At 35.5% G+C, this 25,774-nt stretch overlaps 1 protein-coding gene across 2 annotated transcripts in view; it reads left to right on the top strand.

The window, feature by feature from the left end:
- Window positions 1–25,774, top strand: part of UGGT2 (UDP-glucose glycoprotein glucosyltransferase 2) — a 271,578-nt gene that overhangs the window by 230,922 nt on the left and 14,882 nt on the right. For both annotated transcript variants that reach the window (XM_077158543.1, XM_077158542.1), the window contains 6 exons: window positions 3,579–3,661; window positions 7,298–7,393; window positions 8,715–8,799; window positions 11,589–11,771; window positions 22,814–22,974; window positions 23,628–23,742. In XM_077158543.1, the coding sequence (XP_077014658.1) occupies window positions 3,579–3,661; window positions 7,298–7,393; window positions 8,715–8,799; window positions 11,589–11,771; window positions 22,814–22,974; window positions 23,628–23,742 (723 nt within the window). The remainder of the gene's footprint in view (window positions 1–3,578; window positions 3,662–7,297; window positions 7,394–8,714; window positions 8,800–11,588; window positions 11,772–22,813; window positions 22,975–23,627; window positions 23,743–25,774) is intronic.

Raw genomic sequence — 25,774 nt, 5'->3', positions numbered from 1 at the left:
TAAAAGGGGAAAATGTAATGAAGAAAATTAATCAAAACAAATTGACTAAGAAAAGAAAGAGAAAAAAAAATAGAGCAGATGGGACACATTTGAAGACCAAAATGCTAAGGTAGAATTTAACCCAATGACATTAACAATTACATTAAATGTAAATGGACCATATGTTCAAATTTTAAAACAAAGTTTATCGTATTATTTTATTAAAATCCAGCTATATGTTGTTTGCAAGAAAGACACTTAAATCATAAGAATACAGCTTCACAGTGAGAATGAAAATAAAAATAAAGGTATGGGAAAGATATAGTGGGACAATACTAAGCAAATCTGGTATAGATACATTAATATCAGAAAAAATATATATATGACCACAAAAAATTACTAAAAAAAAAAGTCATTTTATATAGCTAAGGTAGAAATAGAACTACAAAAAAAATTGGCTATTCTCTAACATATGGGGATATTTTTAACACATTTTTTAAATAATTGATAGAACAAGCAGACCAAATCACCAGTGGAATTATAGAAGATTTAAACAAAATGATTAAAAATCTTGAACTAATAGACATATATGAAACATAATACTCCCCCCAAAACAGTGAATGCACAATCTTTTCAAACACAAAAACATTTATTAAAATGTCACTTTACATTTGGTTGAAAAGCAGGATTCAACAAATTTCAACAGGGTGTTCTCTATCTACAGTGTAATTGAGATGGAAATCAATAGGCTGAGATAACTAGAAAATTCCATTATGTTTCAGTTCTCTAAGATCTAATAACAGCACACTCCCAAGGTTCTCACCTTATAAATTGTCTAAGTCCTAAACCCCTTATTGCCAAATTTTGCAGTGCATTACACTTCATAACCTATTCCTAATCACCATCTCTCTTGAACCCTAGTTCCCTAGTATAGAACAAGTCTAATTCCTTCACCATAGCCATCAAATCTTTGAAGGTAGTAATTATGTCCTACCTGATTTGAGACATTCTGCAGTCTATACCTCAATCCTTCAGTTGTTTTCTAATAGCACAGTTTTATCTCCTCCCGATCCTTTTTTCAAAATTACAGCCACAACTGAGCCGCCAATCTTGGGGTTTGTTCATATGAAACTTAATCCCACCAAGGATAGGTCAAGCCTACTTAAAACTAGGCCTAAGAGTCACCCCCAGGAGAACCTCTTTTGCTGCTCAGATGTGGCCTCTCTCTCCAGCCAACACAACAACCAATCTCACCACCCTCCTCCTGTCTACGTGGGACATGACTCCCAGGGGTGTGGACCTTCCTGACAACGTGGGACAGAAATCCTGGAATGAGCTGAGACTCAGTATCAAGGGATTGAGAAAAACCCTACAATGAACTGAGACTCAACTTTAGGGGATTGAGAAAACCTTCTTGACCAAAAGGGGGAAGAGTGAAATGAGACAAAATAAAGTGTTAATGGCTGAGAGATTCCAAACAGAGTCGATAGGTTATCCTGGAGGTTATTCTTACGCATTAAATAGATATCACCTTGTTAGTCAATATGTAGTGGAGAGGCTGGATGGAACTGCCTGAAAATGTGGAGCTGTGTTGCAGTAGCCATGTTTCTTAAAGATGATTGTATAATGATATAGTTCTCACAATGTGACTGTGTGATTGTGAAAACCTTGTGTCTGGTGCTTCTTTTATCTACCTTATCAACAGATGAATAAAACATATGGAATAAAGATGAATAATAGGGGGAACAAATGTTACAATAAATTTAGATTGAAATGCTGGTGATTGGTGAGGGGGAGGGGTGGGAGGTATGGTATGTATACATTTTTTTCTGTTTTCTTTTTATTTCTTTTTCTGAATACATGCAAATGTTCCAAGAAATGATCATGATGATATATGCAACTATGTGATGATATTGTGAATTCCTGATCCTATATGTGAAATGGAATGATCAAAAGTTAGAATGTTTGCGTTTGGTGTTTTTTGGTTTTTAAAAAAAATTTTTTTAATTAATTACAAAAAAAATTATAGCCACAATACGAAAAAAAGGAGGAAGGGGAGAGCAAAGATAAAGATAAGCAACATAGAGATCAGTCCACAAAGTCCAGTAGCACACTAATAGGAATTAGAGAAAGAAAGAAAAGGTACATGAAGGAAAAGCATACCACACCTCAAATGGTATGAGAACATTCACATAAAAAGGGTTCACAAATAACCAATTGGGATGAGTGAAAAAGAACCACATAGGATACTGACTACCAAAGAGAAAAGACAGATCACTGCAACAGAATAACTGTAAGACTAGCTTCAGTTTTCATTTGCAAATTGGATATTAAAAGGCAGCAAAACATAACCTCCAAAATTCAGAGGAAAATTATTTGAACATAGAATTCTATACCTGGTCAAACTTTTAATCAAATATCAGGGCAAAAGAATTTGTTTCCAAAGTGCAAAGAAATAGAAAATTACTTCTTATACCCCTTTCTGAAGATTTTTTCAAGCACAGTGAACATGAAGACCAAGAAAGGAGATAGATGTTTCAAGAAATGCTGAAAATAGTCTGAAGAGCCAGTGAAAAGAAGGCCTAGAAGGAATCAGGCAGTTAATAGTGGAGCTCTAAGAAAATGTTCTCAAGAAGGAATTCCAGACAATCACGTAACATGAGAAATAAACTGGAAAATGTTATGTATATGGTAAAGAATATATGTGTGTATGTGTATACGTATGTGTATGTGTGTGTGTGTATTCCTATAATATATACATACCTATATACTTATACACACACACACACTGTTTTTTTAATAATTTCAGCTAGGTGTCTTCTTTGAATGCTACAGTGGTCATATCATTGTATCTGTAAATAAGGAAATACAATTTTAATACCCTTTCTGATCCTTCAGTAAATGGTATTTATGTTGTCATAATATTATAAATACTGTTTACTGGTTTTCAAGTCATAGAATCAAGATTATAACAAAGTAATATTATATAATTATATAATAGTAATTTACTTACCAAACTAAATGTAAATGTTATTCATATTTAGAATGCTGAAGTGAATGTTTAGCTGGTGTAAGTTGGGAGTAGAGGGAAAAGGTAGCAGTATTATATCCTTATTGTATAAACTGAGTATAGAAGAGAAATTATTGAAGATGAAATAAAAAAGAGATTTTCAAATTATTTAAAATTACTAAAATTCTCAGTAGAAGAACTTAAGATTAAAATATTACTACCAAAACTTCTAGGCAAATAGGGGAAAGGGGAGGGGTGATAAGTAAACTAAAATTTCATCTACCATTGAAAAAAATAATGGCTAAACTCTATGAATTCAGAAATACTAGTAGATAGTGCTTACCATTGATAAATCAGTAAAAATGAATATCATCACATTATTTAGCAAATGGAGATAAGTACCAGAAGAGCTAAAAACAAGAGGTTGAATCGATAGTAGATGACCAGATATTATCCACAACAGTATTAAAGTATTGACTAGCTTCATTGACTACAAGGATCATCTTGCCCGGTATTTTCACTTTCTAACCATGTAGAATAATATTTAAATCTGTCAAATGCTATAATTTTTCTTTATCATGCTATCCAGGTGCAGAAAAACCCAGACAAGATTAAGGAAGATATCCTTAGTGACAAAGAAGAAAAGAAGGGAATGTGGGATTCCATTAAAAGGTAATTAATAATGAATATTTAGCACATAACAATAGATCCATTAGGAGTGTACCACGTGGAAAGGCTGCAGATGTTAAAATTTTAGGTAAAACAAATCCTCTCGTCAAGGATGAATAAGATAAGTACCTAAATTTATCTCATTCTAGAACGAATCCTCTCATTCTAGGATGAATAAGATAAGTACCTAAATTTTAATAATAGAAGATAGGAAATGAGAGCTGTAAGACAGCTGAAAATACTGTTTTTTTGTTTTTTTTTTGGGGGGGGGGTGCATGTTTTGGAAATCAAACCTGGGTCTCCTACATGAAAGGTGAGCATTCTACCACTGAACCACCCGTGCACCCGAAAATACTGTTTTGTACAAACCTAAGGAGAAAAAGGTTATATCCATTTAGACTGAACCTCAGGAAAAATTCCTTGGAGAAGCATGTCACTAAGATGTATTTGAAAGGGCTGGACAGAATTTCAAAAGTTAAAGATAGAGGAGAGTACATTCCGGGTGAAGGTAAATAATTACATAAAGTTGAAAGATTGGGTATGTTTGAAGAATAGACAGTTGCCCAGCTTAGCTGAAGCATTGGATAATATAGGGAATCTATAGGTATGTTGGAACCTATATTAGTTAGATTGTTAATCACATATCTAAAGAGTTTAGGAGTAGAATTGATCTTGAGCATTCAGGAGGATAGTATTTCTACTGTTTTCTGTGCCTGCTTCATTTTCAGCAGCAGGCCTTTCTAAGTAAAAGTTTATCATCTCCAGTGGGAAGTGATTGCTGTTTCCAAAAATACGAGCAAAAGCTCCAAGACTTACTCACTGGTCCAGGTAAAACCATATGTCCCAAACTGGATTGATTACTTTAATTCTGATTAACCAAGCTTGGGTCATATGCCTATTTCTAAATTTGATGGGAAGGCCTGCCCCATCTAAACCTCATAGAATCAAATTAGGGGAGGAATGGTTTCCCAAAGAAAGAGCAGGTTGCTGTTACTAGAAGGGAAAAGGATGATTCACAGGCAAAAACAAAAGCTTGTTTAAGCAATAGATAGATAGACTCTGGATACTGTATCAAACATTAGGAACTCCCACGTCAGTGAGCCAAGCCCTTGTTCTTGAGTCTTGCTCTTGTGAAACTCATTTATGAAGCAGTAAAGCTAAGCCTACCTATAGTTATGCCTAAGAGTTACTTCCAGAGGACCTCTTTTGTTGCTCAGATGTGGCCTCTCTCTTGGCCCAACTCTACAAGTGGAATCTTACCCTCCCCCTCTACGTGGGACATGACATCCATGGGTAAAAGTCTCCCTGGTGGTATGACTCCCAGGGATTGGCCTGGCTCTGGCACCATGGGATCGAAATGCCTTCCTGACCAGAAGGTAGAAAAGAATTGTAAGAAATAAGGTATCAGTGGCTGAGAGAGTTCAAATGAAGTCCAGAGGCCATTCTGGAGGCTACTCTTTTGCCTAGATTCAGCTAGATACTGCTTTTTATCATGGTTTGCCAAATCCCAACCAAAACCATTCTTACCAACCCTGAACACCGAGGGCTTTATCTGAGATTCTACAAAAGTCCCATGCACTGGTATTACTTTCTGGAAACCTACAACCTCCAGATGTGTTCCTAGGCCAGATAAGTCCTGAAACCCAGAGGGGCCAGCCTCTCCAGAATATTAACTAGTTCCAGCCCACTATCCCATATTACTGATAGCCCTTTCCAATATGAAGACGTTTGAATGGGCATAGCCCAAATACCCTTCAAGATGGGAGAAGGATCAGCAAGAGAGTGGAGTCATAACAGAGAAGATGGGATTTGGCAAATGAGTGACTGCTGAATCATTATATTGACATTTCTTTTAGTTTCTAGTATCTTAGAGCAGCTAGAAGGAAAAACCTGAGATTGTGAAACTATAACCCATACCAAATTTTGAAATCTGTTCTATAACTAATTGTTGTGATATGCTTTGATATTTATTATTTTATATTTATATAATTTTTCACACACATATATAATAATAATAAGTAGGTAAATTTTGAAATTACCTCAAAATAAAAAGTTTAAGACAGAACGTAAGCTGTGTTTAATAGATCTTCATGGTAGAGAAATTTAAAAGTCCATTTTAGAGATTTGAACTTAATATGATGTAGAACCATTGATCATTTTAATCAGGGATAAAGATAGTGCTTAAGAAATAGAAACTTCAGACCAAACAGATTCAGGAACCTAAGCCCATTTTGTTATATAAGTCAAAAGTATTCCATTCATTTTGGATTATGCCCAGTTTAAACATCTTTTTCTGTTTGACTCTTCACTTGATAAGAAGACTCATACTGTCCCAGTGTGTGCATTGAATGAATTATTAATAGAGAAGGGCCAGACCGACTCGTTTAGAGACTCTTTGGAGGGTAGTTGTATTTGACCAGGGATAATGAAACAGAATCTGGGTTTTAAGAATATCTATCCAAGAGCTTCCACTAAAACCACAAGGTGAATACAAGAATGAGTAAAGATATTCACAAAACTATAACATAACCACTTGTCATGCATAAAGGATATCAAAAACAAAATAATGCTTTGTTAGAAAAAGAGAGGACACGTTTTTGGTATGTTTACTGCTCCAGATACATAGGTATTCTGTATCTTATAATATTTAATACTTTCATTCTTTTTCTTAGCTTTAATCCTAGCATACGGTGGCATCCCTCACCCAACTGTATCAACTGTGTTTTTCTTATTTTGGCAATCACAGTAACAAAAGATTTGAAAAATACTTCCGTCAAACATATTCCATTGATGATTACAAGTTGTTTAGTTTTCCAAATATTAATCATTCTAACTATGGATATAAAATGAGATTTTTTAAAGTAATTTACAGTTTAAGTAAAAAAGTTTTTTAAGTAAGAAGGAAAAAGACAATAAAATACATTACAAATGCCCCAAATTAAATATTCAGTCATTTTTGTATATGAGATGGGCCATATCCAAAAAGTGAAAATGACAAATGGGCTCCAGCCTAAGCTCTAGTGATAAAAACCAGTGCGTAGACTTGCCTAACTTACGTTCCCTTTGTTCCTCATGGAAACACACCCAAGTACAAAGATCTCAGGAGCCCACATGGAGTGGAGAATATACCTGGTCAGAGGAACTCCAAATTGTAGTCACCTTTTATGTGACTTTTTAGTTTTAGGGAGCTATATCACCTACCTTATTACTACACATGAAATTTTTGCTGTGCCGTAATTACACACTTTGTGTTGCTGCATTGTGTTTCTTACTGCATTGTTGGCTGTTTGAAACTTCAGTACATTAAGTATGTCATGATGTAACATCACTAATTCTGTGTTCTCAGAACAACTTTTGGCAGCTCACAAAGATGTAAAGATATTTCCTTGTCAGTATGGAAACATATTTGCATTTCATATTATAAACAGACAAAACTATGAAACAAAGTGGTATTTATTGCTGCATATTTTTAATATTAATAGTTAATAATTGTCAGGATAAAGGTTTACTTACAGTTTAATAACTATTCATTTTGAAAGGCATTTCTATTTTATTGCTTATTTGTTTTTTTTTATTTAGGTATATAAAGTTTCCAAATGTATATTAATAAATTCAGTTTCTAACTTTTTTTATTCCAAGTTTCACAATAAGTTTGCATAAAGAAAACAAAAAGGAAACAGACATTCTAAACATTTTTTCAGTTGCTTCTGGACATTTATATGAGCGCTTTTTGAGGTAAGTATATTTCTTTATAAAGAGTAATTCATTTACATGGTTCAGTATTCAAGAACAATAAAGGAGTATATGGTGAGAAAAACTCTCTTCTCTGTTTCCTTGGTATTCAGTTCCCTATCCCATAGGAAACCAATATAATAATATCTCCTGCCGGAGATATGTTGTGCATATGCAAGCAAATATGAATATTTCTTATTCTTAAGTCTGGTTACCCAAATAGTGACAATGTATGTACATACTGTGCACCGTGTTTTATTTTTTAACTTAAGATTATGGATAAGTTTTAAAATTTTTTTTTAATTCTATGAGATCTCATGAGTTTGATTTAGAATATTGGTTTTCTTTAAAGCTAGACTGTGTGTATTTACATTTGTATCCTCTCCATTCAGAATTTTAGGATAGTAACACAAGTGAACTGCCTAGTGAAATCATTCAACTACTCAAGTTTGTGGACCTAATATAAGTCACACAGTAATAGAGCTAAGATTTGACTCCAGTTCTGCCAAATAAACCTATTCCAGACTATATTCTCTCTTTGTCAAGTGGAACAAGTAAAAACCAATCAGTTTATAGTTAATCTCATTATGTGTGTAGTTATATTTTATAAAATTTCTGTAAATACTGAATTAGCAAATATATGCAGTTATAGGTTCCTGGGAGCCTCTGGTCACCTTTTCATCCACCAGTGTTTCTGTGAACAGCTCACAGCACTGAAACCCATGCCTGAACAAAGCTGAAATGTATTTTCTCCCTACGTACATCACAGTTTTTTTGTGCTTGGGAATACTGGACAGCACTGCAACACTACAGGAGGCCATTTTTAAACAGTGAAATCATCAATAAAAAGGTGGCACTAAAATATCATGAGAAGGACACTTGTTTATACTATGATTGTGAAAGCAAGAAAGCAGTGTTACCTTGTTCAGTCTCAGCTGTGAATATGCACATCAGGCAACTCAAGCTTTTCACTGCTCTGTGCGTGTCCACAAATGACCACAAAAGTGCCATGAGTATTGATTTGGGGTTATAAATAAATTTTAACAAGTAGGCAGTTTTGCAAATATGGAACCCACGAATAATGAGGATCAATTTTATATATATATATATATATATATATGAGGATCAATTTTATATATATACATATTTATACATTACATACTTGTTGATCAGCTATAATATTTGAAGATATTTTAGGCTGTTACTCATAATTCATAATGAAAAACTTCTAGTTAATACCCTTAAATATTTAAAAGCCGTAAGAAAAGTAGTATGAACTCCTGATAATGTTATCTTATGATGTGTTTAATGTTCTTTAATACAGAATTATGATGCTTTCTGTTTTACGTAACACCAAAACACCAGTGAAATTCTGGTTTCTAAAAAATTATCTCTCACCAAAATTTATAGTAAGTACATTGATCTTTTTATTATTATAAAATAAGTAATATTTGAACAGTAAATTCTTTATATCAGTGAAGTTCATCCAATATATATCTTTTAAGAGTAAACCTTTTCACATGTATATTTACTCAAATGTTGATTTTTAATAAATTTTAAAACTTTGGTGTTTAGTATTTTTTTAATTCTAACAAGACGAAATTCTGTACGGTTTCCATTTAAAGAAGAGTTTAAGGGAAAAGTACAACAAGAGACACATGCTATTTTTAAGAAAACTGGAGGTCAGGATGATTAGTGGTTTTTCTTGATTTAGTAATGAATAACTGAATAAATTTGGGAACAAAAAATTTATACAGATTATAAATAAAAAGAATTGGATTCTCCATATTTTACAGAGATGGGTAGGAACAGTATAGTATTAAGAAAATATGAAAACTGTACCATAGAAAATAGTTTTATTGAACTGAGTAAAAGTTTATTTGATGTTTATGAAATGCATTGATTGGTATGGTAGTCTGACACTATGGCTGGAAGCATTTTATATTTAGTAAGTTTTCCAATGACCAACATCCATTACTCTTTGCCCAGCCCACATTCCTGCTGCAAATATACTCTAGTTTTTCCTAATAGCACCACACACTAATCAGATTCCATGAAAATGAGGGTCCCATTCAACAGCAGTTTAAGAGGTCCTCTTTCTAGACCAAAAACTGGTAAAAGTAGGTGTAAAAAAATAGCCAGCCATGCTTTTATTAATATTATCAGGTACTTTACATACAATGGTCATTTGTTCTTAATAGCAATCCCATGTTTTAAGTACTGTTCATAGAAAACTAAGATTCAGAAACTAAGTAACTGGCCTGAACAGTTTGGGAGGTCCCCAAGACCACCCTCATGGAAGGATTCCCAATCAAGTAAGCTCACCTTAGCCCTGGTCTCCAGTTTTTATTGGGGCTGGTCCACACAGACATGGCTAAGTTGAGGGCAAAGGACCAAACCTCTCTTTAGGCAAGATTAATCCTTTAAGTACAAGTCAGAGATTAAACAGTTAATTAAGAACCTAGCTGAGATTTGAACCCAAGCATTTTGATCTCAAAGCTTCCATAACTAACCTTTATATACCAGCCCCTCTGACTTCTACCACTACCATTGCATTTTCCTATGCTCATTTGGAAATAAACAAAATAAAACTGAAAAAGAACCCATAATATAGATAAGAAGCCATGATAGTTTGTTCCTAAATTTTTAATGTTATCCTACTAGCCAAACACTACATAAGTGGATTTAACTATATAAACTAAGCTAAAACAATCTTTCAATATTACTTTAGCAGGAAATATTATCATTTACTGGAAAAATAGTGCTATGTCTGGATAAAAGTGTTGCTCAACTACATGAGTCAAAAGTAATACTATATTTGAATTAAATTGCTCCTTCTTTTGTTAATTTGTTCTTCCACTCAAAGTTTTTATCTTTTTAAAATTCTTTTTATTGGCATATACAGAAAAGTACACAAATGACAAGTGTACAGCTTGATAAATTTTTACAATTGTAAAACACCTTTATAACTAGCACCCAGATATAGAAACAGAAATTAATTGCACCCTAGATCCTTTCCCTCCAATTTTAAAGCACACTTCCTTTGTAGCTATGTAGGTGATCTTTCCTCTGAATATACTGTGTAAAATTACAGTCCCTCCTTATCTTCAACTCTTTCTCTTTTTCATTTTTTTCCATACATTACCTTCTATAGATAACTTAATTTCATTTGTTTTTGTCTGCCATCTCTAAAATGTGAACCAACTGTGCCCCAGGGTCTAAACAGGATCTGGCACATAGCCCATGCTCAGTAAATATTTTTTTAATACATGGTTGTTGTAAAAAGAAGATAGTTTGTCTTTCAGATTACTCCTAATATTTGAAAAAATTTTGAAATCAAAACAATGATCCAGCAGAGTCATAATTCCTAACAGCACAACCATAATTTCTGCATTCCAATTCACAGATAAAGGTGAAGCTTACAATAAAAATATATGTTGAATCTACATTGTTCATACAAGAGCAGGAAAACAAATTAAACTTGTGTTAATAAGAACAACTAGCTAAAAATGAACATTGCGGTAGAGAAAGCAAATTTTATCTTTGCTAACCTATCTTTCTTTCCTTCTTTACCATCTTCCCTCTCAAATTTCTAGGTCTTTGAACCAAATTTAACAAACAGTGTATTTCCTGGTTTTAGCAGGAAATAAGATACCTCTAAACCTAAAAGATGACAGTGAATCAAATATCAAGTATTCAGACCACCATAACTACTCTTTTTAATCCTTGAATTAGTCATAACTCTCAAACATGAAACTTATGTGGAGATTCTAATTTATCAATTTATAACTCATTTTGTGGTTTTTTTGTGTATCTTCTTTATCTTTGCAACTCTGACTAACATTTACATAAACTGTTTGATGCACAGGTATTCAAAAATCCAGAGACTTTTTCTCAAGTTGAATATTAAAAGCAAAAGTAAAGAATATTCATCTTATTTAAGAAACTTCCCTAATTAGTGCAGTATAACTATTTTTTAAATGCCATTAAATTGTAGAGTTCTTTGTATACTTATATTTTTATCATTATTTTTATATTTCTCATTAATAGGTGTAAGACAAAATAGTAGCTAGGCATTTTACCTTTTAGTTTATAATGATTTAGAGTAAACACTGCCTTTTAAGATGTTAATTTTTTCTCTAGAACAAACTGTTATCTCTCCCTTAAACATACTTTTTGATTTTCTGATATATTTTAGGAGGTAATTCCTCACATGGCTAAGGAATATGGATTCCGGTATGAACTAGTCCAATATCGATGGCCCCGCTGGCTTCATCAACAGACTGAAAAGCAAAGGATTATTTGGGGTTACAAAATCCTTTTCCTTGATGTCCTTTTTCCTCTGGCAGTGGACAAAATCATTTTTGTTGATGCTGACCAGGTACTAGGATTATCTATTGTTCTGAATAATACTCAGTTTTTGTACTTTTCTCTGAATGTAGGAACTTAATTTATGTTGGTTTTGTTAATTATCTTTGTTGCTGTGCTACATAAGAATATAAAGTATGATTTCAATATATAAGCAAAGTATCTCTAAAAATAAAAATATCAGAATTCCATGAAAAACTAAAGAGTGTTACAGCAAGTACCATTGATTATTTAGGACATGGCAGTTTTCTCTCTGAAGTAGTAGGTTTTTTAATTTGGGGATTAAAAATAAAACAAATGGGATGCTTTGAAATTTTTAGCTTTTTTTGAATATATGTTATTTTTCAGAAAAAAAAGAAGGAAAAGAAGTCAGTTTGTGATGATAAAAAAATATTTAAGCCCTCTAGCCTCCTGTATTCTGGAGCAGCTAGAAGAAAAACTATGAGAGAATCATGGTAGCCCATGACAAATGTGGGATCTGTCCTGTAATTAATTTTTGAAGAGTACTTTGAAAACTATTGCTTTTTTATTTCTTTGTTTTGTATGTATGTTATACTATACAATAAAAAAATGTAAAAAATGTAAAAAATGGGGAGATGGGGCAAGATGGCAGCATAGTGAGGTATGGAGTTTAGTTTGTCCTCCGGAGCATCTAATGAATAGCCAGGAATGGTACAGACAACTGCTGAGGGAACTTAAGTGGCTGGACACACAGTGTATACCAGTCTGGAACAGGTGGAGCAGCTGAGACCCCACACAGAACTGTAAGTCCCCCAAGCCGCAGAGGCACTCCTCCCCTGTGGGCATGGCAGGCTGGTTCCTTGAGGAGAAAGGAAAGAGACTTTACTAATAGCAAGGGCTTAGCTCAACCAAGCTCCAATTGTGTAATTAATTAAAAAATTCTGACTACTGAAAACAGGCCCTCAGAACAGATAAACATATAATAAGCACTAAAAGAACTAGAAGTTCCCCCCCCACCACCACCAGCAGACAGGGGGTAGGGGTGATGGGAAAAAAAGAAGCAAAACTTTTGAGTTGGGCAGCACAAAATAATGAAAATGGCCTGAAGCTGAAGAAAAGGGGGCACTTGGAGCCTGAAGATATAGAGAGGCAGATACCAACTCCCAACTCAAGCTCTTGACTGGCAAACCCAAAGAGCAGGGCCCATTTCTGAAGAGGTGTTTTGCTTTTTTTTTTTTACAGCTCAGTAAACAGAATTATAATCACTTTCAGGCTTCAGCACTTCCCCATGCAAGGGCAGAATTAAGGCATGTCTGAGAGGCAAAGCAACTAGTCAGCTGAAAGGGGTTAATTCCCTAAAGGGGCTATATTCCCAAGAAAAGCGAGGGGGCTGGGGCTGTCAGTTAAAGTGGAATCCCTCCTTCAGGGAATTTAGGTCACTGGGACTGAAGAACAGAAGCAATTAAAACCCACCTACCTTCTCACCTCTGTCTTAACCATGCCCCTTGCAGGGGGAGTCTGCTGAAATTAAAGACACTGCATCACTTTAAGCTGGTTGGAAGCCCTGGGCAGACAAGTGCCGCAAGCTGGACAGGATAGGAAAAGCACAGAGTCTAAAGGTGTCATAGGAAAGTCTGACAACCTGCTGGGTCTCACCCACAAGGAAAACTGATGCTGGCTACTCTCTCCTTCAGAGACCTGGGCCTGTCATATCTGAGAAAATCTGACTGGGTTCTATAATATCTAAGGAGACCCTCACCAAAAAAAAAAAAAAAAAAAGGCTCCATATAGGCAGGACAAGAAACAGAAAAACAAGAACTGAAAAATTCTAATCAGTTAAACAGAACCTATGCTAAAGTTATAGAATAGGTTGAACTGAATGTCAAAGAACAGATAGAGAACAAAGCCATCCAGCAAGAAAACCCTAGGTAAACGAATGAAAACAACCTCCAGAATAAACTAACAAAGAAAATCAAATGCCTAGATGTCAGCAAAAAATAATGAATCATACTAGGAAAATAGAAGATATGGCCCACTAAAAGGAACAAACCAACAATTCAAATGTGATACAGGAGTTGAAACAACTACTTCAGGATGTTTGAACAGACATGGAAAATCTCATCAAAAATCAAATCAACAAGTTGAGGGAGGATATAAAGAAGACTTTGAAAAAATAAAATCACGGGACTTAACGGGAATGAAAGGCAGTAGTATGATATATTTAAGATTCTGAAAAAGAAGAACTGTCAAACAAGAATTCTGTACCCCCAAACAGTCCTTCAAAAATGAATCAAGAGAAATCAGTAAATAGCTCAAGGCAAAAGAAAAGGAAAACACAACATGTCAAAATTTGTGGGATGCAGCAAAGGCAGTACTGAGAGGGAAATTTATTGCCCTAAATGCCCATATTAAAAAAGGAGAAAGCAAAAATTGAAGCATTAACTATTCACTTGGAACAACTAGAGGAAGTACAGCAAACTAACCCCAGAGCAAACAAAAGGAAAGAAATTATGAAGCAAAGAGCAGAAATAAATGAAATTGAGAAATAAATGAAATTCCTCAAAACAATTGAGGAAATCAACAAAACCAGAAATTGGTTTTTTGAGAAAATTAATAAAATTGATAGGCCCTTAGCTAGGATAACAAACAAAAAAAAGATTCAAATAAATAAAATCAGATATGGAAGAGAAGACATAACGACTGACCCCACAGAAATAAAGGAGTTAATGAGAGGATACTATGTGCAACTATATGCTAATAAATTAGACAACATAGATGGAATGGACAACTTCTAGGAATGCATAAACAACCAACATTGACTCAAGAAGAAATAGATGAACTCAGCAAACCCATCACAACAAGAGATTGAATCAGTCATCAAGATCCTCACCAAAAAGAAAAGACCAGGTCCAGATGGCTTCACATGTGAATACTACCAAGAATTAAAGAAAGAATTAGTACCAATCTGCTCAAACTCTTCAAAAAAATTGAAGCGGAGGGAAAGCTACTTAGTTCATTCTATGAAGCAAACATCACCCTGATACCAAATTCAGACAAAGATACTAGAAGAAAAGAAAATTATAGATCAGTCTCTTTAATGAAAATAGATGCAAAAGTCTTCAACAAAATACTTGCAGCAACACATTAAAAGAATTACAGGGCAGGCCACGGTGGCTCAGCACAGCAGGTAAGAATGCTTGCCTGCCATGCCTGAGGACCCAGGTTCGATTCCCGGTGCCTGCCCATGTAAAAAAAAAAAAAAAAGAATTACACACCATGAGCAAGTGGGATGTGGTAGTTGGAGTCAGTTGTCGACTTGGCCAGGTGAACGTGCCTAGTTTTGTTGCTGCAAACATGAGCCAATAGTAAATGAACCTCATCTGTTGCTAATTACATCTGCAGTTGGCTAGGAGGTGTGCCTGGCTGCAATGAATGACATTTGACTTAATTGGCTGATGCTTAAATGAGTGAGCTCAACATAGCACAGCCCAAGCAGCTCGGCATATCTCATCTCAGCACTCGCAGCTCAGCCCAGGCCTTTGGAGATGCAGAAAGAAGTCACCCTGGGGAAAGACATTGGAACCCAGAGGCCTGGAGAGAAGGCCAGCAGAGATCGCTTTGTGCCTTCCCACGTGAGAAAGAACCTCAGTGGAAAGTTAGTTGCCTTTGCTCTGAAGAACTAACAAAATAAATCCCCTTTTATTAAGCCAGTCTGTCTCTTGGTGTGTTACATTCTAGCAGCTAGCAAACTACAACATGGGATTTATTCCAGGTGTGCAAGTATGGTTCAACATAAGAAAATCAATTAATTTAATACACCATATCAATAAGTCAAAGTGAAAAAACCACATGGTCATCTCGATTGATGCAGGAAAGGAATTTGACAAAATTCAACATCTTTGCTTGATGAAAAAACACTTCAAAGGATAGGAATAGAAGGGTACTTCCTGAATGTGCCAAAAGGAATATGCCATGCTAACATCATCCTCATTGGGGAAAGACTGAAAGCTTTCTCTCTAAGATTAAGCACAAGACAAGGATGCCCACAGTCACCATTATCATTGTACTGGGAGTTCTAGCCAGAGCAATTAGACAAGAAAAAGAAATAAAAGCCACCCAAATTGGAAAGGAAGAAACTCTGTTTGTGGATGATATGATACTAGATGTTGAAAATCTGAAAAATCTACAGCAAAGCTACTAAAGCTAAAAATGAGTACAGCAAAGAGGTAGGATAAATGATCAATGCCTCCAAATTAGTAGTGTTTCTATATGCTTGTGATGAGCAATCTGAGAAGGAAATCACGAAAAAAAATTCCACTTACAATAGCAACCAAAAGAATAGAACATTTAGAAATAAATTTAACAAAGGACACAAAAGATCTATACACAGAAAACTATGAAAAAATTGCTAAAAGAAATCGTGTAAGACCTAAATAAACAGAAGGGTATTTGTTCTAGTTTGCTAGCTGTTGGAATGCAATATACCAGAAAAGGAATGGCTTTTAAAAAGGGGAATTTAATGAGTTGCTATTTACAGTTCTAAGGCTGAGAAAATGTCCCAATTAAAACAAGTCCAAAGAAATGTCCAATCAAAGGCATCTAGGGAAAGATACCTTGGTTCAAGAAAGCCGATGAAGTTCAGGGTTTCTCTCTCAGCTGGAAGGGCACATGGCGAACACAGCGTCATCTGCTAGCTTTCTCTCCTGGCTTCCTATTTCATGAAGCTCCCGGGGAGGTGTCTTCCTTCTTCATCTCCAAAGGTCGCTGGCTGGTGGACTCTCTGCTTTGTAGCGTTGCTCTCTCTGAATCTGTCATTCTCCATAATGTTTCCTCTTTTATAGGACTTCAGAAACTAATCAAGACCCACTCAAATGGGTGGAGACATGTCATCCCCTAATCCAGTTTAACAACCACTCTTGACTAAATCACATCATCCAGGGAGATAATCTCATTACAGTTTCAAACATACAGTATTGAGTAGAGATTATTCTACGTTTATGAAATGGGATTTATATTAAAACATGGCTTTTCTTAGAGGGCATACTTCCTTTCAAACCAGCACAATATCCATGTTTATAGATTGGAAGACTAAATATAATTAAGAAGTTGATTCTACCCAAATTGATTTAGATTCAATGCAATACTAATTAAAATCCCACAAACTTAATTTGCAGAAATAGAAATACCAATAACCAAATTTATTTGAAAGGGAAGGATGCTCCAAATAGCTAAAAATATCTTGAGAAAGAAAAAAATAAAGTGGGGAGGGGGTCTCACACTACCTGACTTTAAAGCATATTACAGAGCTACGGTGGTTGAAGCAGCATGGTACTGGCAATTCCAATGGAATTGAATTGAGTGTTCAGAGATAGATCCCCTCATCTATGGACAATTGATCTTTGATAAGACGGTCAAGCCAACCCACCAGGGACAGAGCAGCCTCTTCAATAAATGGTGTTTGGAGAATTGTATATCCATATGCAAAAGAATGAAGGAGGATCCATACCTCACTCCTTACATAAAAATTAACTCAAAATGGATGAAAGACCTAAACATTAGACTTAAGACTGTAAAGCTTTTAGAAGAAAAGTTAGGAAGATACCTTATAAATTTTGTTATAGGAGTTGATTTCCTAGACCTTACACCCAAAGCATGAGCATTGAAAATAGAAATAGATAAATGGAATCTCAAAATTACACACTTTAGTTCATCAAAGGACTTTGACAGGAAAGTAAAAAGGCAGCCTACGCAATGGGGGACAATATTTGGAAATGACATATCAGATAAGGGTTTAGTATCCAGAATATAAAGAGAGATTCTTTAGCTCAACAACAAAAAGACAAACAACCCAGTTAACACATGGTCAAAAGACATACACTTCTCAGAAAAACAAATGCAAATGGCTAAAAGGCACATGAAAAGATGCTCAACTTCACTGGCTATTAGGAAATACAAATCAAAACCGCAGTGAGATATCATCTGACACTCTAGCCATTATCAAAAAAACAAAGCAAAACAAAAAAACCAAACAGAAAACAACAAGTGCTGGAATGGATATGGAGAGAGAGGAGGCACACTTATTCATTGTTGGTGGTTATATAAAAATTATACCACCGCTCTGGAAGGGAGTTTGGGGGTTCCTCAGGAAACTTAAGTATAGAATTGCCATATGATCCAGCAATCCCATTATTTGTTATATATCCAGAGGAACTGAAGACATTTCCTTCAGTTTTTTTCACAAAAAAAAAAAGACATTTGTTTGTGACAAATGTCACAAACAGACATTTGCACACCGATGTTTATAGCAGCATTATTTATGATTACCAAGAGATGGAAACAGCCCAAATGTCCATCAACAGACAAGTGGCTAACAGGCTGTTGTATATACATACGATGGACTATTACATAGCTATAAAACAGAATAAAGTCATGAAGTATTTAAGAATGTGGATGAACCTTGAGGACATTATGCTGAGTGAAATTAACCATAAACAAAAGGATAAATATTGTATTGTCTCACTAATATGAGCTAATATTAATGAGTGAACTTTGAGAGTTAAGAACACAGATTATCAAGAGATAGAAATAGGATCAAGATAGGGCATTGGGTGCTGAAGAAAGCATTGTGCAGCAGGGCTGATTGTAAAAATTTAGAAATGCATAACAAAATACTACCTGATGGTAGCACAATAACATAAGTACACTGAATGAAGCTGAATATGAGTATGGTTAAGGGAGAAGGGCTGGAGGCACATTTGAAACCAGAAGAAATGAGGATAAAGACTGAGACAGTATAATTTAGGAATGCCTATAGTGGACAGTGATGGGGATTAACTGTACAAATACAAAACCATTTTCCCATGGGTGTGCTGGTTTGAAAGGATGTGTGTCCCCTAGAAAAGCCATGTTGTAATCAAAAGCCCATTTCATAAGAGTAGAATGATCCCTGTTCAATACTGTATGTTTGAAACTGTGATCGGATCATCTCGCTGGATGATGTGATTTAGTCAAGAGTGATTGTTAAACTGGATTAGGTGACGACATGTCTCCACCCATTTGGGTGGGTCTTGATTGGTTTATTGGAGTCCTATAAAAGAGGAAAGGTTTTGGAGAAGAGAGAGATTCAGAGAGAGCAGAGAATGCTACAGCACCATGAAGCAGAAAGTCCATGAGCCAGCAACCTTTGGAGATAAAAAAGGAAAATGCCTCCCAGGGACCTTCATGAAACCAAGAAGCCAGGAGAGAAAGCTAGCAGATGATACCATATTTACCACGTGCCCTTCCAGCTGAGAGAGAAACCCTGAACTTCATCGGCCTTCTTGAACCCAGGTATCTTTCCCTGAATGGATGCCTTAGATTGGACATTTCTACAGACTTGTTTTAATTGGGACATTTTCTCGGCCTTAGAACTGTAAACCAGCAACTCATTAAATTCTCCCTTTTAAAAGCCATTCTGTTTCTGGTATATTGCATTCCAGCAGCTAGCAAACTAGAACAATGGGGAAAAACAAATGAATGTCAACATTGCAAGGGATTGAAAATGGATAGTATACTGGAAAAGATACAGTCAATGGAAGCTAGGGTCTATGGTCAACAGTAACATTGTAATAAGCTTCCACTGAATGTAACAAAGGCATTATGCCAAAACTAAATGTCAATAAGAGAGGGACATGTGGGAGGGGTATAGATTCTTTTTGGAAGAAAAGAAAATGTCTTCATATGGATTATGGTGGCAAGGTATGTCTGTTTACTTAGGTTGGCTTGTATGATGTGCGAATAAAATAGGCTAAAAATGAACAGTGAGAAGCAAGTACTGGAGAAAGAGATGTACCTATTCACTGTTGGTAGGAAAGCTGAGAAGTGCAGCCCCTCCCAAGGGCAGTGTTGTGGTTCCATGGGAGGCTAGGGGTGGTGTTGCCATATGATCATGCAACCCCATTGCTGTGTGTATATCTGGAGGAACTGAGAGGGGACAGGAATGGACAGTTGCACACTGGTGTTTATGGTGGCAGTGTTTGTGATTCACAATGGATGGAGGTTGCCTAAGGTTACAATAACTCAGGAATGGAAGGGGGTTCTGAGGTGTTTATATATAATGGACTGCTGAGAGGCTGCAAGAAGGAATGAAGTTGTGAGGCATGCAACTAGGTGAAGGAATCTTAAATACAGTATGTTGAATGAAGTGGCAGAAACAAAAAGACAAATATTATCATGCCTCACTCATATGGACTAACTAGAACATACAGACTGTGTTAGTTAGATTCAGTTGTCAACTTGGCCAGGTGAGCATACCTAGTCTTGTTGCTGAGGACATAAGCCAATGGTATGTGAACCTCATCTGTTGCTTATTACATCTGCAGTTGGCTAGGAGGCATGTCTGCTGCAATGAGTGACATTTGACTTAATTGGCTGGTGCTTAAATGAGAGAATGCAATGTAGCACAGCCTAAGCAGCTCGGCATTCCTCATCTCAGCACTAGCAGCTCAGCCCAGGCCTTTGGAGATGCAGAAAGAAGTCACCCTGGGGAAAGTTGTTGGAACCCAGGGGCCTGGAGAGAAGACCAGCAGAGACCATCCTGCGCCTTCCACGTAAGAAAGAACCTCAGTGGAAAGTTAGCTGCCTTTCCTCTGAAGAACCAACAAAATAAATCCCCTTTTATTAAAAGCCAATCCATCTCTGGTGTGTTGCATTCCAGCAGCTAGCAAACTAGAACACAGATTCATAGAATTAAAGTCAAGAGCATGGATTATTAGGTTGGGGCCTCTTGTAAAAGGTCCTAGATTATAAGCTCTTTACAGCAGTCTCATATATTCAGGAGTTGTAGATGATATTTCTAAATTCTGAGATGCTGAGTTATTTGTATATAACCTGGTCATTCCCTAAAACTTCGGGCATTTATGTGAAACCTGAGACTCAGAGTTAGAGCACTGAAGCTGCTGCACAAAACAGGGACAAGGCTGCAAGCCTCCCAGAATGTTACGTGAAAACAGAACAAATTGGGGCTGAGACTCCGAAGTTTCAGGAAGTAGGTTTTATTCATCCATGGTCATAGGGCTCAGCCAAGTAGCCTCTGAAAATCTGAACCCCAAACAAAAGGTTAACATCAGTTTTTATAGACAGGATGACATGTTAAAGACAAGGTAAACGAATGGCTGGTTTAAATTGGGAAGGGTGCAAAGCTGGGTTTACAGAAGCAAATGAGCGGTTGAGGGGGGAGTGGTCTTCACAGGGATTTCTCTTATCCTGCTTATTGACCATCTCTGGGGCCTGGGAGATTTTTCAGCAGCCAATGGTCCGAGTAAACAGGGGTCTGCCTGCTGCAACAGGACCTGGCTTTAACAAACGGGCTGCCTGCAACAAAGCTATGAAAGTCAGCATTTCCCCCATTCAAAAACTGTTTAAAAATGTGGAAAAAGTGATCAGGCTTCGTCTAGAGATGTGAATGAAAATGATTTGTATAGGACTAAGGTAAATCAAAATACTGGGTGAAGGATGATTTTGCCCATATTTTCAAACTTCAACCTTTGTGCGAGATCAAAGGGAGATATGTTTCTTTGGTGCAAAATTTATATTTTGGCTAGCGCATTTCCTAACTTAACTTGTATGGTTAATTTGGTTGAACACCATAGTTACATGGAATCTTGAATAGGGCATGAGATGTTGGTTTGTCCAGTTTAGTGTGATGCCTTGATATATCCCAAAGTAATTTGGGCAGTGAATAAAATGTATTTGCAAATTCCCTTGGGGGACTGGGGAGAAATAAATAAATAATAGTGGGAGATAAGGGGTTAAAAAAATGAGTAGATTGAATTACTATTGGTTAATGAGAGGTAAGGGTAAGGGGTATAGGATGTAGGAGTGCCTTTTTATTTCTTTCTTGCAGTGATGCAAATATTCTAAAAATGATTGTGGTGATGATTATACAAAAATGTGATGATATTGTGAACCGTTGCATGTCCATGTATGTAATATATGTATGTGAAGATTTCTCAATAAAAGTATTTTTAAAAAATATTAGTAAAAGTAAGAGTAATTACATGGTTCCCTTTCAAATGAGTTGATATTTGTTGAAAGATGAGGTATTTCTTCTCACTGGAAAAATTAGTAATTACATTCACTCTCCTTATATTTTTTTACCTGCAACAGCGTTCTTTGATATTCAGCTAATATCCAAATCCTCACCATTCTGCTGCCTAAAAAGAGTTCCTAAATTTGGCAAAAAAAAAAAAAATTAAAGGTTCTCAATCCTAAAGCTTTATACTTCTAAAAATTGTTAGTATGTTTCCCCTTCCCTTTGTAATCATTAATGGTAAAAAATTTTTGGAAAACACATAGAATTTCTAAGTACAGTACTATGTATATATGAATCTTTTATAAATCAAATTTGTTAGTTTTTATATTTAGAGAAAAATATATTTTCAAGTCCTGTATTTGAATTTACTCATATTCTGAGATGTTATTATATTTACTGTTTTCAAAAATTGATAAATATGAACCAGTGTAACAAAAGTTTAAAAGATAGGCAAATCTAGGTTATGAAGCAATCATTTCCACAATACTAACATAAAATTTATTTCTCCTACCCTCTTCACAACATATATACTGTTTTTCTAGCAGGCTATTGTGTCTGTTAAAAATAGGGCACACTAACATTATTTCACTAAATACATTTAGAATAATCAGGAGACTTTTCTTTGTGATTCAGACTAATATTTGCCAATATAAAATAGTTACCATAAAAAAGGTTTTGAATTGCTAATTCATACCTTGGGAAACAGAGAGCCATGTACTTGAGTAATGTTTATCCCCTTCCCAAAATATATTTTGTTTAAAATTTCTTGCTTAAAAATTAACAAAGTATTCTTCCTAATGAGTAAGACCACTGTAATGTAGACTAGATATCTAAATTTTAGATTTCTTTTCATCTGTGAAGACGAGGGAAAAATAGGAATTTAGTAAACTCATCTGTTTGGAAAAAACTGAAGAAAAAACAGTTCTATTTCTACAGTAGGTTAATGGATGGCTTTGGATTCAGATGAAAGGGGCTTATATTATTTTACAGTCTTCATTGGAGAAACTCTTTTAATTATTTAGATTGTGAGACATGACCTAAAAGAACTTCGAGATTTGGATTTGGAAGGTGCTCCTTATGGGTATACTCCGTTTTGTGATAGCCGCACTGAAATGGATGGATATCGTTTCTGGAAAACAGGATACTGGGCATCACATCTTTTAAGAAGGAAATACCATATCAGGTAAGAAATCATCTCTTATCTTTTAGTAAATAATTTATTGAATCACAATATTCATTTTGCTTAGAACTTATATAATAACAATAGCCAATTTTATACTGCTTATTACATGCCAGTCACCCATCCAAGTCTTTACTTATATTAACTCATAAAATATTTATGCAACCTTTTGAAGCTGTTATTATCCCCATTTTATAGATGAGGAAACTGAGACATAGAATATTTATATGACTTTACCATATATATGTCATATGTACTTTCCACTGCTAGTACAAGCTGAGCTAGGAGTCTCACCCAGGTGATAATGGCTTAAGTACATACCTTAAGTACTACAGATGATTCAAACTGGTTTCTCAAATAACGAAATAAAGATGCTGTCTTCAAAGCTGTTATTATTTTATACTGCCATGGATTTGATTATTTCTTGAAAAAACTTTGAGGTGTCCCTAATAGAATATGGATCCTAACAGTGTTATAACATGCAGTAAACCCCTTGGAAATAGTATTAGACATTGGAAGCAAATTTATGAAAGAGTTCATTATTATTAGACCCAGGCATATCTACAGTTAAATGAATACCATCACGGTAGACTATCACTGAGAGAAGGAGGAAAACATAAACAGCATATGCATTCAAGGAGTATTCATTTTTGCAGTGCCTTATACGTAGTGGATCTCAAGAAATTCAGGAAAATTGCAGCAGGTGACAGGCTAAGGGGCCAATACCAAGCTCTCAGTCAAGACCCAAACAGTCTTTCAAACCTAGATCAGGTAAGTAGCCTGTTAGACTACTTCAATTTCTTGTTTATCAGCTTCAAAATCTTATATTTTTGGCCTCTTTCTCACTCCTTCCTTTTATGTAATCCTCTATTGTACATCTCTACTTACATGTAATTTTTTTTACTTCAAATTCAAAATTTTCAGAACTAATGCTGTTTTTGCTTTTCTGTTCTCAGTCTTCTTTCTCTTATATGCCGTATTTCATTTAGTTACACTTTTCCTTCCTCTCTTCCATTAGCATTTAAAATCCTCAAGTCTCTCTCCTTAGATCCTTAAAATAAACTCCCTTCATCCTATGCTCTGTCTGGCTATTGCCTATGTTTTCTTTCTCCTCAAAGACAAACACCTTTTTCTTCACATCCCATTCATTTACATCTAAAACATTTTAGTCAGTGACCAGTTTAAGAAGCAAAGATCCTGCAGTCTATATACCCTGCTATTCCCACTTTCCAATGAATAAGAAGAACAACCTTAGTTCTTATTAGAACCATACATATTCATTCATTCATCAAGTATCTATTGAATACCTACTATGAGCTAGGCACTATGCTAAACCCTGGAACATCAAACAATAAACCAATGTCCCAATCTCATGATGCTTTCATTCTAGTGAGGAATAAGAGTTGACCATACAGTTACCTGTGAGAATGCCAGGCAGTGGGAATTTCTAATGCAAATGTCCTAAGGTTGGTGAGGACCTGGCATGTTTAAAGAATAGAAGGAGGCCACTATGGCTAGAACAGAGGAAGAAGGATGCCAAAAAAAAGGAGGACATGAGGGAAGAGAGGACATACAGAGGGTCCAAATAATGTAGAAAATTTAGGCCTCTTGTTTAAAAATCTAGAAATTGCAAAATTATAGTCAATATTCAGGATTTAGTCAAGAGCACACTAGTGAGGCACTGACTTTTTAAAAAGTCATTCTTCAAAGTTGGGAAAACTTCAACTATGTTTGTTTCCAAATGCAAAATAAGATCTTTTAGGATTGCCAGTTAGTTCAGTATTGCCTGATTTAGGGTCCTCAGTAAACCCCAATAACATGCCTATTTAGGTTACAAATACCACCTTTTTTGTATTTCTTAGTAATTTTACCAGCAGGTTCTTAATATGTAAGATCAAGGAATGTGATGAAATTATCTGCCATCTTCCTGTGGTTAAATAAAGAAAGGACTCATTTTTCAGGTAGTCCAGGAACTATCTGGGGATAGTTGAGCACTCATCACCATATTTGGTGGTTCACTGCCCTTATCCTGGGACTGTTTGATTCCCATTCCCACCAGTCTACTCAAATACATCTCACTAAAGTCAAAGTGATATGTATATATATTTTTAATTATAAAGTTTATTATAGATTTCATTTTTTATCTTATTTTTCCTCTTGGCAACAAGGATATTTTTGAAAGCTTCTTTCTTGAAAACTTTTCCTTAGCTTCCATAATACCAGTTCTTCTTGGTTTTCCTCTGGTGTCTATTTGGCACCACAACAATTTTATTTATGAACTACTTTTTTTCTACCTTGCATTTACGTTTTTAGTTGCTATTCTCTAATGTTTCTACAGTTGGCTTGCTTCTCCTTCTGTACCCACTTTGGACATACATTCATGGTTACATTTTCCCCCTTTCTACTAATGATTCCACAATCTTTAGCTCTAGCTCTTGCCTCTACCCTGAATGCCAGTGTAATGCATAAAATTTATCTTAAATTGAAAAGTCAAAAACTCAAGTTAAGTTCCCCTTCTGCTCTTCCCTATTATCAGTAAATATACTTAACTGCCTGTTACAGGTTGAGTCATCCAAGAAACAGACTGTAAAATGGAAATTAACTTGTAGGAAGTTTATTCAGAAATTTCAGTACTAACAACTGTGGGGAAAGGAAAGGAAATAGAATTAGGCAAATGAAAAGCCTCTACTAGGCTCTCAGATAACTCCACAGGGAGCTCCAAGACTGGGTGGGATGGCCATTAAGAGTTGTCACAAGTTTGGGTAAGGGTCCCAGGTCTTTATTCCTTCACATCAACCAATTA

The sequence above is a fragment of the Tamandua tetradactyla genome, chromosome 4 (genome assembly GCF_023851605.1).
Source record: "Tamandua tetradactyla isolate mTamTet1 chromosome 4, mTamTet1.pri, whole genome shotgun sequence".
Classification (NCBI taxonomy): Eukaryota; Metazoa; Chordata; class Mammalia; order Pilosa; family Myrmecophagidae; genus Tamandua; species Tamandua tetradactyla.
Note: the sequence above shows the minus strand (reverse complement) of the source record. Positions and strands in the feature narration are given on the sequence as shown.